The sequence below is a fragment of the Mus pahari genome, chromosome 1 (genome assembly GCF_900095145.1).
Source record: "Mus pahari chromosome 1, PAHARI_EIJ_v1.1, whole genome shotgun sequence".
NCBI classification, from domain to species: domain Eukaryota; kingdom Metazoa; phylum Chordata; class Mammalia; order Rodentia; family Muridae; genus Mus; species Mus pahari.
Genome location: NC_034590.1, coordinates 27893302 through 27906911, shown reverse-complemented (window position 1 = coordinate 27906911; position 13610 = coordinate 27893302). Strand labels below are relative to the sequence as shown.

Genomic DNA, 13610 nt, shown 5'->3' with positions numbered 1-13610 from the left:
TGCCACTTCCCATTTTCAATAGTTATTCTTTGAAGTGGGCACGAAGAGGTATTTGATTGTGGTTGTAGGTTATTGTTGGCAGGTGTTCACTTTGAGGGGTCATGTTGACATTTTCATGCATGTACAAAGAGTGATTTGATCCCATTTATCCCTCTTCTGTTCTCTCTTACACCTCAGTCCCATCCCACCAGCCTGTTTCCCCAATAGCCCTACTTGTCTCTCTTCTGTTTTCATGTTCTTGTGTTATGATGGCTAAAGAAACCCCATTTTATGCCCAGCACCCACTAGCCTCTGTCTCTGACTCCAATCCCTGGATGATAACTTCCCAGAATCCCCGACTCAGTGAACCCCACTCTGAAATGTACAGCTATGACCATCTATTGGTGATGATACAACTAATTGCTTTTTTGGCTTCAATAACCTGCTTACCAGGTACCCAAAGGATTTTTTTTTGAGTTGCCTTAGCTTAGCCACCTCTCTTGGCAGAACAGAGTAGTCTTTGGTTGCTTGTGTAGGTATTGAAGGTCTTCTTGTGGATTTCACATTTAACAGTCCTTCCCTCACCCTCTTTCTCAGCCCATCTCAAATTTGGCTCAGAGACTGTTGTCATGTTATCCTGCTGGCAGTAGCTAATCAGTGTTTTAGCTTTAATTGGATAGAGTCTTAGGGATCCCAAACTCAATAGCACACAGCAGAAAATATTTCCTACCTGTACTTCTTGGTCTGGCTTACATCACCTAACACGATGATGTCCATTCCATCTTCTTTCTTGGGAACAACATAAGGATGCTGATTTTATTTGTGTATTTACGTGTTTATAGTTCTCAGTCTGCCCTGAACTCACCATGTAGCCATGGATGCTGTTACACTTCTGATCTCCCTGCTCCTGTCTTCCACATGCTAGAATTGTAAGCAAGGGCCACTGTTTTAGTTAGGATTTCTATTGATGTGAAGAGACACTGATCACAGCAGCTCTTAATGAGGAAAAACATTTAATTGAGACCTGCTTGCAGTATCAGAGGTTTAGTTTGTTATTGTCATGGAAGAAAGTATGCTGTCATGCAAGCAGGCATGGTGATGGAGAAATTGCTGAGACGTCTATATCCCAATCCACAGGCAGCAAGAAGAGAGCGCCACTGGACCTGGCTTGGACTTCTGAGAATCTCAAAGCTCACTTCCAGTATCACTCTTCCTCCAATAAGGCCACACCTCCTTACACTTTCAAATAGCACCATCCTCTGGTGACCAAACATTCAAATCGATGAGTCCATGGGGGCAGTCATCCGAATCATCCCAGTACTATGCTGGTTTTATATGATGCTGGACAAGCTCTCTTCCAACTGGGATGCATTCCCAGCCTCTAGTCTGAGGCTCTGAATTGCACTTCAAATGCCTGGTTATGTTGAGCGTTTTGTCACATGTGTATTGACTATGCATGTGTCTGGCTTTGGAGAGATGTCTGTCCATATACCTGGACTATTTTTAATTACAATTATTCTTCCTTTATTGTGAAGTTGCTGCTTTCAAGAGGAACTAAAACAAGCTACTTATACTTATTTACAGATTTCTTTAGGACATAGTTGCATGCAGTTCAGACTGACCTTGAACTAGTTTTGTAGCTAAGGATGAACTTGAAGTCCTGACCATCCTACCTCCACCTCCCAAGTGCTAGGACAACAGGCATGAAACACCACACTCAGTTTCATCGAGTGACGACATAAAGGATATTGCAGAGCAGGGACAATCCTGCATTACACAGCTGGTCCTCATATCCAATTTCAATTGATGAGAGAAGCAGAGGGAGATGTGCTGCAGATGCAAGGGAAAGTTCATGTGACTGCGAGGCAGAGACAAGACTCACAGGGCAGGAGGTTAGCATGTCAATAGCTTCCACCACCTGGAGAGGTGAGAGGTGAACAGTCCCTGGTTCTCTGGAGGGGCATTTCACCACAGAGCATCCAATTTCAGATTCTGGCCTGCTGAACGGAAAGAGGAAACATCTGTGATTTAGACACCATGAGAGCATCCCTTGTGAGTGGTTTTGGGCTATAGAGCTGACCAGCTCAGAATGGATGAAAGTGTCAAATGGGGGTCTTCAGTCAGTCAATACTGTGAGAAACATGGACTCCTACTTTATAATGATGAGAACAGGAGGCCCAACAAGGTGAAGCCAGGCAATTCGTGACCATCCTGTTTATTTGAAAGCATATTGGATACATGACCTTGTAACATCTGCAGGTAATAAGCAGGCTTGGCTGTTAGCAACACTCTGCTCTACTCTTAGTTTGGGCTGGGGTGAGTAGACTACCAAAATCTAGTAGGGGCCCAGGCTTTTTGTTCATCTGTAGATAGACTTAACCTGACTCAAAGCATTTTCATTTTGAAAATGGATTATTATTATTATTATTCCTATAAATACCACTACCGTAGGCAGGAGAGCTGGCCCTGCCCCTTGTCTGGCCCCCTTGCCTGGGCAAAGTAGAAGAGTTCTTCCTGGTTGTGCAGGTGTAAGAGAGCGAGTAGGGTGCCAGGCAGTGGTGGCCCACGCCTTTAATCCCAGCACTTGGGAGGCAGAGGCAGGTGGATTTCTGAGTTCGAGGCCAGCCTGGTCTACAGAGTGAGTTCCAGCACAGCCAGGGCTACACAGAGAAATCCTGTCTCGAAAAACCAAAAAAAAAAAAAAAAAAAAAAAAAAAAAAAAAAAAAAAAAAAAAAAAAAGATCGAGTAGGCTAAGCAATTCAGCTACCATGCAGACCCAGATTCTGGGCTCTGAGTCAGCCCACTCCAACATCTCCCCCATCTATGAACTGCTGGAGCACGTGAAGGGGCTTGTCCTACAGAAACCAAAGCAGCAGATATCCGTGATACAAGGCAACCAGATATCTGAGAGGAGTCCCAGTGAGGACCAGGACTGACAGTGTAGCAGAAGCCAGCTGTCTCAAACCAGAGCATTGACTCATTGCAATGAACACTTGCAAGCAAAGCTGTACGACACACCACAGCTTCCATAGTGAGATGTTTGCATTGTTGTTGTTGTTGTTTTCTTTTGGAGGGGAGGTTGCAAGGGTGAAGGGCACATATGGAGCGACAGGGAGATGAGTGGGCATGGGACTCATGATGTGAAATTCACATCATGTGAAATTCACAAAGAATCAATTAAAAAAAATAAAACACTGGAGAACAGGGGACAGGCCTTGGACCTTGAGTCTGTGAAACTATGTGTACTTGAATACAATCCAGTCCACCCCAACAGGAAGCAAAAGCTAAAATATATAACTGGGGTTGGAACAAAATGCAAAACTGCTCAGCAAAGTGAGTCCTCTGTCTCCCCCCCAACACCCCCTTTAGCCTGACTGTCCACATGCGTCAAACACATGCCCTCATAGGAGCTGCCTGATTCAAGCAACCACCACCTCCTTTAGGATGTAGCATCCCTTTCCCCTTAAGTACAATCTGTGCATGGAATGTCCCTCACTCAGACTCACAGTTAAAGCCTTGGTCCTCAGCTGATGGGGTTACACGGGTATGATGGACGATGTAGGAGGCAGAGCCTTGTAGAATTCTGTTAGGACATTGGAGCTGTGCATCTGAAATGGTTATTGACACCTTGACACATCCCCTAGCCTCATTTTCCCCTCGCAGCTGCTGTGAGGCGAACAGGCCTCCCTCAGCATGCATTTGCTCCATGATGCCCAATGTCACCACAGGCCAATAGCAGGAGAGCCAAATAGCAGCGGGAACTTGAACACTGATTCTGATTAGATCTCTCCTCCTTCTGAATTGTTTGTCTCTGGTATTGTCCACAGTGATGGAAAGCTTACAAACACACCATTCTCTTCACAGCTCTAGGATCTGCCCGGTCCTGTTTAGTCAGGGCAGCCTGGAATCCTGTTAATGTGAGAATCCACACAGCTTTGTTCTCCTCAAAGATTCTGCATTCTTTTTTTTTTTTTAAAGATTTATTTATTTATTATATGTAAGTACACTGTAGCTGTCTTCAGACATTCCAGGAGAGGGTGTCAGATCTTGTTACGGATGGTTATGAGCCACCATGTGGTTGCTGGGATTTGAACTCCGGACCTTCGGAAGAGCAGTCGGGTGCTCTTACCCACTGAGCCATCTCACCAACCCAGATTCTGCATTCTTGCTTTACCTTCAAGGCCTCTCGTTTGGCATTCTGCCATTCTCTCCTCTAAATCACCATCTCTTTCTCTGGATGACATGACATCAGACACAGGTCCCCAAATGACCTGCTGGGCAGTCTGTTTCTACCCCTGAGCCAATACATGCTCTTCCCGGGACTCCCTCCCCTGCCACCCTCTCCCCCTCCCCCAGATACCAGATCTCCTTCCTCCTCACTTTGAGGGTGAAACGTCACTAGATGCCTTCAGACTAAGAGACTGTTCCCAGAGTCACCACCACCTCTTCTGCATGATTTATCTGAATACACATCCCCTGATTTGTTCTAACTCATTGTTCATTTCTTTTCATTCCAGTTACAATCACTAGATTGACAATTTCTTCCTGACAGAAATGGAGGTGCATCTCCAGCCCTACAAAAATGCTAGTCCCTGGTAGGAGCTTGGTACTAATCACTAATGGTCTACACATAGTGGATGACGTTATTCCTCCACACAGCCCTGTGTGCATCACAAGCATTATCACCCAATGGGACACACAGGCTAAACCTGTGGAAGATTAGAACAAGGACAGACGAAAAAGGGAATGGAAGGGTACTTAAGAGTGGGATGAGCACATGCACAGTTTCTGGTGCAGGACAGTAGGACCCACAGTGTGATAGGATCATCATGCAGGGTGGGAGGGCTCAGTGTGCAGACTGCCATGTCCTTCAGTCTCTATCCATGATAAGAACACAACTATGGAGGAGGGAAATGATGCTTGCATTGAAAGACCCACAATGTGAGGACTCCCCCACTTTCTGACCCAGGAGAGGTGACACCCCAAATCACTCACGAGAAACGGTTTTGATGTAAACAGCAAGAGGTTTAATCGGGAAAGACCAGTGCACTGGGGACGACTCATATCCCACGCAGGGGTAGAGGAGTCGACCTCGACCTCAAGGGGTAAGGGGCAAAAACCGCAAACACCTGGCATTGGGCTATAGCATTTGGCAAGCATAACGGGTTCAAGGAACGGTTAGAATATCCTGTACGAACATTTCCTGAAACAATGGAGCAAATTAAACTTCTACTTTGTGATTAATACATCCTGGAAGAATGGGGCAAGTTAAACTTCTACTCCCTGCCATTAGTGAGGTCTCTTTTGGACACAAGTCTAGGGGCTTAAATAATTAAACTCTCTCTTAGGATCTTTCAGCATCTGCAAGTCCATCCTGGAGGCCAGTGCTAGGGAGACATTGTGGCATTGTGGGTTATCTACCAGAGAAGACTGCCTAGACACCAGTGTAAGCCAAGAGAAAAATCTTTATTAGTCGGCAGGTCTACACTGGGACACTGGGTGTTTGGGATGCTCATATACCACTGAGCCTTTCTCAGGGTGAGCTTTTTTTTTTTTTTTTGGTTTTTTTTGGAGACAGGGTTTCTCTGTATAGCCCTGGCAGGGTGAGCTTTTAACATACTTCTGTTAACAAGAACAGTTAGCCAGAAGCAGAACTACGGAAGCCAAAAAGCTAGGTCAGCACCTTTAGAGACGTTCCCAGAACTCTGGACTTGGATGGATGAGGTCTCTGTTTTCATTTTGGCTGGTGCAACTGTTCAAATGCTGAGTTTTATAGACTGAGTGGTACTTCTGCCATGGAGTCAGGAGTGGTAAGGTCTTGGGGCCTACTAAGATCTGGGACCCTGTTGCTTTCCCCACTGGTCTTTGTGAATGAGTCAAATTGTGGACTTACTCTGTTTTAGTTTAAGATACAGGGCCCCAATGTTAACCTAATCAGAATGTGACTTAAAGGCCCAGCCAGCGTTGATAGCAGAGTAGCTCGCCAGGGTGACCAAAAGAACAAATACTGATATTGTGTGATTTTTTTTTTTCTTTTTGTCTTTGTCGTCTCTTTTTGTATTCCTTCCTTCTTTCATTCCTTCCTTCATTCTTACTCACTCTTTCTTTCTTCCTTTTTCTTCTCTTTCTTCTTTTCTTTTTCTTTCTCTCTTTCTTTTCTTTTCTTTTCTTTTCTTTCCTTTTTTTTTTTTTTTTTTTTTTTGAGACAGAGTTTCTCTGTGTAGCTCTGGTTGTCCTAGACCTCACTCGGTAGATTAGGCTGGCTTCAAACTCACAGAGATCTTCCTGTCTTTGCCTCCTGAGTACTGAGGTTTTTGTTTGTTTTTGTTTTCCCAATCGTGATGAGTTTTTTTTTTTTCCCTAAATACTCTTGAATAATTAGCATAGAGACAACAGGTTTCTTTCAAAGCCATACATAGTTATCTCAGGAGAACTAAGTCAAAACCTCTTCAGCTTCGGAGGACATCTCTGCGAGGGAATTTAACTGTTGTTTTAATTCAGAAATAGAAGCTTTTAGTACCTGTAAGTCCTGATCAATCTGTCTACTCAGGTTGGAAAGCATCAGAAGAGGCGCTTTTAGTACACGCTCACCAAGTAGCCTCCGTAGTCTTGCTGTTTTCCAGATGAGTTAACCCACAAGGCAGAAGGGCAGGCGAAAGAATAAGGGAAGTGTGTAGATTGAAGGCTTTGGGTATTAGACAAATTGGGCTGCCCCAGTCACAGTGAGTTTTGTCAGGCAGTGGGAGGACAGTCTGGTTTGCTCTTAAAATATGTAGTTTGAGTGCTGGGTGCCTAAGGATAACTAGCAATCCTGACTGATTTCTGCCTGGGAATGATTAACTCTATCCCTTGATAGATTCTGTCCCCTCCTGTAGCTTAGAGTCTGGTTTCCCCAGGCTTTCCAAAGGCCAGAATCTTTTAAAAGGAAATTTCAGGAAACCTTAGTCTCATAACCCCAATTTTTGCAACGGAAAACTCTCTTGTTTCTGGTAACGGAGGGGCCCAGCCTCAGTGCATGTATAGAATTGTAAACGCTGTATTTCTATCTCAAAAGATAAACCCCCGTATCTTTGCTTTTTCCAATACAACCAAATACTTAAAATGGGCATCAGTGAGCAGAGGTCAAGATGATTATGGGTTGGTGGTTTATAGACACACTAGTTAATACCTCCCCTGTATCCATCTTTCTCAGTTCCTAGTTCCAGGCCTGAGGGCTGTGGGGGAGGGACCACAACCCTATATTCATACCCATAGAGTAAAACTCAAGACTTAAGAGGATGTGGGGGGGGGGCAGAGAGTAGAAGAGCAAGACTAACATCTCATTTTAATTGGTCCATAGTCTGGAGACAGTCCAGCTGGCACCATCATCCATGACTTTCTTGACTTGGGAGTGGTGGATCCATGGTGTAACGCCAGCCATCTTCACAGCCTAAGGAATGAAAAGAAGCACTTTGTAGCATTCTGTCCAAGTTGGCTTCCGTGTCCCTTTGGCTACTTGCTTGACTCCGAGAGTATCTGCAGACTCGAGCAAGGGGAAACTGGTGGTGGACTTAGAAGCAAGCTCGGATAGCCCAGAGAATAGCCTTTATGGAGGACTGGAATGTCTGTAGTGACTTGAGAAAGAGGTAATTAGAGAGTTCTGCCAAGCGCTGATCTCTGAGCCTGGGAAGCAGCAGGGGAGGTCTTCCAAACATAATCTCATAGAGGGTAAATCCCTTCTTCTATGGTGTGCAGCAGGCCCGAAGCGAAACAAAGAAAGGTCATTAGAGTTGCTGGACTCTAATGAGAGTTTTGGTATAGTTTTTTTTTTTTTTTTTTAAATCTTGTTTATTTTTTTCTACCTGCCCAGAAATCTAAGGTCTAGATGTACAATGAAGTTTTCAATTTATTTCTGAAGCTTTAACTATTAATTGAGAGACTTGGTTTATTAAAGCCTGGTCATTGTTAAATCCCATTGGCTAGAGGGAGAACCAATTAGGGAACCAGTTGCTGGAGGAGCTTTTAGGCTATTATTTGAGCAGTTTTAGTCCAGGTATGGATTGGTTCTACCTACGTGGAAAAGATGGATAGTTTCTATAAAAAACTAGCAAGTACTTTCATCCTCCCCTGGCGGGCCAGATAGTGGTGGAGTCAGTTTTCCCAGAGTTTGATCGGGTGTTGGTTACTCATTATTCCTGGGTAAGGGCTGCCTGTTTTAGATTTACTTGAGCACAAAACTGGTATCTGGCTGAGACATCCTGAGCTAATAAGATATCCTGAGCTAGGCTTGCAGTCTAGGTATAGCAAACCTCGGTCTGGGTGACTCTATTTTGTGGCTCCCAGAGCCTGGTGAAGGTCAGTGACCAGAGTCCTGGCAGATGTTTCTGGGAGAATGGTCTGTCCTGTTGTTCGTCATCAGCTTGTGGGTTTGAGCTGTCCATTTCTTCTTTACCATGGAGTCTCAGGTAGCCCTGGGTAGCTATTATAATATCAATAGGCCCCACTGATCTTAGGGCGATTTGTCAGACAGCCAGGTCAGTGGCCCGGGATTGCAATTTGTAAGGGAAGATGAATGGCCTCTACAAGGGCCAAGATTTTCTGTTTGTTTTTCATATCTTTTCCCCAGTGGTGAGAAGCCTTTGTTCTCCACAGATCATACTATGGACATGCACAGTAGTTAAAAATAGAACAACTGTCCTTTCCTTTTTCCTGTCTGAGAGCCTGGGTCAAATTGATTGCTTCTGCTCTCTGGGCTTTGGTACCTGGCTGGGGTCCAAAATGTTTAAGTTAAAGTAACAACTGCAGTTCTCACATACCTGGATTCATCTTTCATCTAGTGACAGTCATGGATGAACACTGGGGGTTGTCACCAGGCAAGAAGATAGCAGGAGGATGGTGGTGAATTTCTTAAGCTAGACTCAAGGATGGGCCAGGAGTAGGGTCTGGTACTAGGTCACACAGGCATTAGACAGCCGTGTTCTGGTGTTCCTCGGAGGAGGAGGGCCTTAGCTGTGTCATAGGGTGCTATGAGTATAAGATCTTGACCCAAAGTGAACGTGTTTGCTTGTTTTTCATTAGACTAGCAGTAGCCACTATGACTCTTAGACAGGTGGTCCATCCTGTGGCTATAGGGTCCAATTGTTTGAACAAGTTTACATGGTCCTAAAGCTAAAACCTCTTTTGTAGTATCTTTTGTTTCATGGACAAACCAATGAAAAAGATTCTGAGATGTCTGGAAGTGCTAGGGCTGGAGTCAAAAATCAGAGCTGTTTTTAAAGCCTCAGATGTGTTTTGGTTTAGTCTCTGTTCTGATTATGAGCTCAGTGTCCCCCTTTTTGCTGGTGTATAGAGACCCTGCTATTTCCACAAATTCTGTTATCCAGAGGTAGCATTACTTAACAGTGCTTAGGAACTCTCAAGCCTGTCTTTTGAGTTGGTATTTGAAGGATGACAGCAATCCTACTCTGAGACAGGCTCCCTTTGCCTCACCTCAGCCTGTAGCTAAGATAGGCAGCCTCTGATGCACAAAGTTGAGCTTTCTTAGCTGAAATTCTGTAGCCCCAGGTCTGTAACTCTTGCAGCAGTCCTGGCTCACTCCAGGGGAACTTACCCCCTCCCTTGGGGCTGCTTAGAACAGGCATAGAGAAGAGGGACCACTCACCTGGGGAACTATTCCCTCTCCCTATGAGGAGCCCCGCCCTTACCCACCTCCTCCCAGGGACCAACCCTGGGCAAGAGTCAACAAACAAATCAAGCAAGCGCTCTCACTCTGGGAGTCCGATGGACAAGTGAAGGTTTTGATTTTTTAATTTTTGAGGGGGGCAGTGTCTGTGAGCAAACTGGCAGAGACAAAAGGGTTTGGGTCTCCACCAGGAGGAGGCACAGGTCTTAAGCCAGGGGATTCTCACACCAGAGAGAGCCACTGGTCAATACCGGGAAACTGTATTGACCTGGTCAATACAGAACTAACTCTCTCTCTCTCTCTCTCTCTCTCTCTCTCTCTCACACTCTCTCTCTCACACACACACACACACAAGAGAGAGAGAGAGAGAGAGAGAGAGAGAGAGAGAGAGAGAGAGAGAGAGAGAGAGACAGGACAACTAGGGGTGGCAGGCACACATTTAGACATCTGAACAGACCCAGACCTGGGGAATCTGGACACTGGATCAACAGCCTGTGACCTGTCCTATGTGTCCAAACAGAAGGCACCTTAACCAGACTTATCCCTGGAGGTGACAGACCAGGTGACTTTTAATTTGTTTCATTTTGTAATGGAGGTGTCAGACCCTTCTGAAACCTCAGGCAACAGTTGATAAAAGGGAGTCTTGGGGATCTGGAACTCAGGCTGTGTACCCCAAGGAGCTCTTTGACTGCCATACTCTTTCCCATTTTGAAAGGCTTGGAGACCCGCAGTGTCTCAGGGTCTGGTCTCTGTGGAATCTTGATGAAACCTTGTTGGGGTCTCTCACCTCCACTGACCACCTCCCTCTAAACATTGTATTGCACCGCCTGCAGACACGCTAAGAGTTGCTCCCCAGATCTCCCGGAATACAGCGTCCTCAGACCGCCCCGCATCGTCCTCATCACTGCCCACTCGTTGCCCGGACCAACCACTGACGTGGTCACCGCCCATTCATTCGGACCCGCCTTCTGGACACAGCTCCACTCATCGGAGCCTGCGCCATTGAGAGACTGAGAGAGACACAGAGAGACAATGGGACACCCGGGAGAGGGTTGGTTTCTCCCGTGTCCAATTAATAAATAATGTTTCTTCCTTGCAGTTCATCCCTATCTCAGGTTGTTTAGCCCTTCAGTACAAACCCAGCCCACGGTGTTTTCTGCCCACGCAGATACGGCGCCAGTGGCGTGACGCAAAAATACACAGAACCTCCAAAAATGTTGGGAGGTAGCCACCAGAGAAGACTGCCCAGACACTGGTTTAATCCAATAGAAAAATTATATTAGCTGGCTGGCGACTGCACTGGGTGTGTGGGATCCCAATGTAGCAATCAAACCTTTCTTAGCAGCTGGGCGTGGTGGCACACGCCTTTAATCCCAGCACTTGGGAGGCAGAGGCAGGCAGGTTTCTGAGTTCGAGGTCAGCCTGGTCTACAAAGTGAGTTCCAGGACAGCCAGAGCTATACAGAGAAACCCTGTCTCGAAAAACAAAAAAAAAACTTTCTTAGCATGAGCCTTTAAGTACAAAAACACTGTTCTGGTTTGACATACTTCAGTTAACAAGTATAGTTTGTCAGTAGCAGAACTACAGAAGCCAAAAGACCAGGTTAGTATCTTTAAAGACGTTCCCAGAACTACGGACTTCGAAGGATTAGGTCTTTGTTTTCATTTTGGCTGGTATAACTGTTTATGTGTGGAGTTTTATGGCCTGAATAGTGCTCCCATTATGGAATGAGTGGTGCTAAGGTCTGGAGGCCTACTAAGACCTGGAGCCCTGTTACAGAGGCAGGATGCAAGGGAGAGTCAGTGACTATGGTAAGATGAGGTTCAGGGATGATCAAGGTTGGGTGAATAAAGGGGTCAGTATTAGTCATGGGGTGAAGGGTGAAGAGAGGTGACTATAAAGAATCACAGCCAGTTCTAGAAAGAAATGGAACCACTGACTCAGGAGATCATGGGACACAATAGGGATGTGGACTCACAGGAGGGTAAGCAGATAACCAGTGGCCATGCTAAGCCAGGCCACACTGGCTCCATCACAGGGAAAAGTCCTGAAGCATGTCAAATGCTGGGAACCCATATTACTCACCTGAGAGACTAATCCATGACAGCGTCTGCCTGATCCATGTTTGTTGCTGGTCTCTCCACTCTCTTCCTATGGGATCTCATGCTGAGTGAGGAGACAGAGCCTTCAATGTGGGCATGAAGGGGAGCAGGTGTAGTAGTCACCTCTTGTCCTGAACTCCTGTCATGGACTGTAAGGGTGACTGGGGGCTGGGGGGGGGAGATACACAGACCACAAGACCTCCTAGCTGTGGAAGACAGCCTTCTTCCTATGATGGTGATTCTCAGTTGTCATTTTGACTTTGTCTGGAATTAAGCCAAATGGCGAAGTACTCTTGTGAAGGGTTTTTCTTGGTTGAATCATTTAAGCTGGGAAGGCCTATAGTAAATTTAGATATTTCAAGGAAGGGAGGTAGACCTTACATCTGGGCCACAGCTTCTGGTGGCAGCCTATATAAAAGACATGGACAAAAGAAGCATTTGTTCTTTGCTTGCTTGTTCTCACTCTCTCTGGCAAGTTCATCCCTTCAGTGGTATTAGAGTCTACTTCTTTGAGATTCCAGTGTATACAGGAGACCAGCTGAGATATCCAGCCTTGTAGACTGAACAAATTATTTGGCTCTTGGACTTTCCTTGAGAAGATAGACATTGTTGAAATAGTAGACTGTAGACCATAACCCATAAGCCACTCTAAGAAATCCAGTGTGTGTGTGTGTGTGTGTGTGTGTGTGTGTATACATACATTTTATCAGTTCTGTTTCTCTAGAGAACTCTGTCTTAACGTTCCCCAAATGGCCACACTTGACAGACAGCTCCATCACAGTGAGGAGCTGTTAGTACCCACAAACTCCCTGCCTGGGTCCCAAACCTCTGTCTCGTCCAAGGAAAAACACTCACCTGAGGAAGAAGAAGCAGATCCCAAGAAGCAGAAACTTGATAGCTGCTTCTCCCATGGCTACCTGCACCACATCTGCCAGGGGTCTTGGTTTCCCTGAAGGTAGATGGAGCTGAACTTACATGCTAATCCCAGACAGATTCCTCCCTGTCACAGTAGTGCTTAGATATGGCCTTCCAAATTTCATCCCCAGACCTGAGACTGCCTCTGTCCACACCATGACTCCCTCATCCCATTGTCCATCAATATATCAGAAAAATCACCTTCTATCATGTTAGAGCCTCTGTCACCGAGGCATGGTGGCCATCTGCGATCCTGTTACTCAGAAGAATGAAGCAATAGGATTATGGGTTCAAAGTCAGTCTGCGTTACATTGCTAGGTTCTGCATCAAACATCAAAACCAACAATTGCAATGGAAAATATCAATAACCTACAGAATTTGGGAGCACGTTTTCATATTGTGGTAAGGGGCTGTTGTCAAGCACACAAAAAGAACTCTTTTAAAAATTTATATTTTTACTTGTCTGCATGTGCATACCTGAGGGTCTAGTGCCCTCTGAAGTCAAAAGAAGCTGTTGAATCCCCTAGGACTGGAGTTACAGACAGCTACAAGCTACCATGTGGGTGCTGAGAAGTGAATCCAGGTCGTTTCCAAGGGCAGCTTTAACCAGTAAACCATCTCTCCAGCCTCCAGGGAAGAATTATTATAGTTAAATTTATAAGGAACTCAAATGCCTTTAATCTCAACCCTCGGGAGATAGAGGCAGGTATAGCTCCATGAGTTTGAGGCCAACCTGGTAACATAGTGAGACCCTGCCTCATAAAACAAATGACAAAGAGCTCAACAATGCTGCTCATAATAGTCACAGGATTTTAAACTCAACTATCAATCTTTTTTTTTTTTTTTTTGAGACAGGGTTGCTCAATGCCCTGTAACTCCCCTTGTTAACATCTAGTTAACAGTATGGTAAGCAAGATTGAATGACCAGTGAGCCTCTCTTCATCTTCCCAGC

General features: G+C 45.4%; 1 protein-coding gene across 2 annotated transcripts in view; it reads right to left on the bottom strand.

Annotated features, from left to right (window-relative positions):
* Nucleotides 1-7278: 7278 nt before the first annotated feature.
* Nucleotides 7279-13610, bottom strand: part of LOC110334749 (sialic acid-binding Ig-like lectin 13) — an 8780-nt gene continuing 2448 nt past the window's right edge. The window contains exons 4-6 of one of the 2 annotated variants that reach the window (XM_021216628.1): nt 12599-12692; nt 11727-11807; nt 7279-7409 (exon numbers count right to left, since the gene is read on the bottom strand). In XM_021216628.1, coding sequence (XP_021072287.1) covers nt 11735-11807; nt 12599-12692 — 167 coding nt within the window. In that variant the 3' untranslated portion in view covers nt 7279-7409; nt 11727-11734. The remainder of the gene's footprint in view (nt 7410-11726; nt 11808-12598; nt 12693-13610) is intronic. The other variant, XM_021216650.1, reaches the window with a different exon arrangement.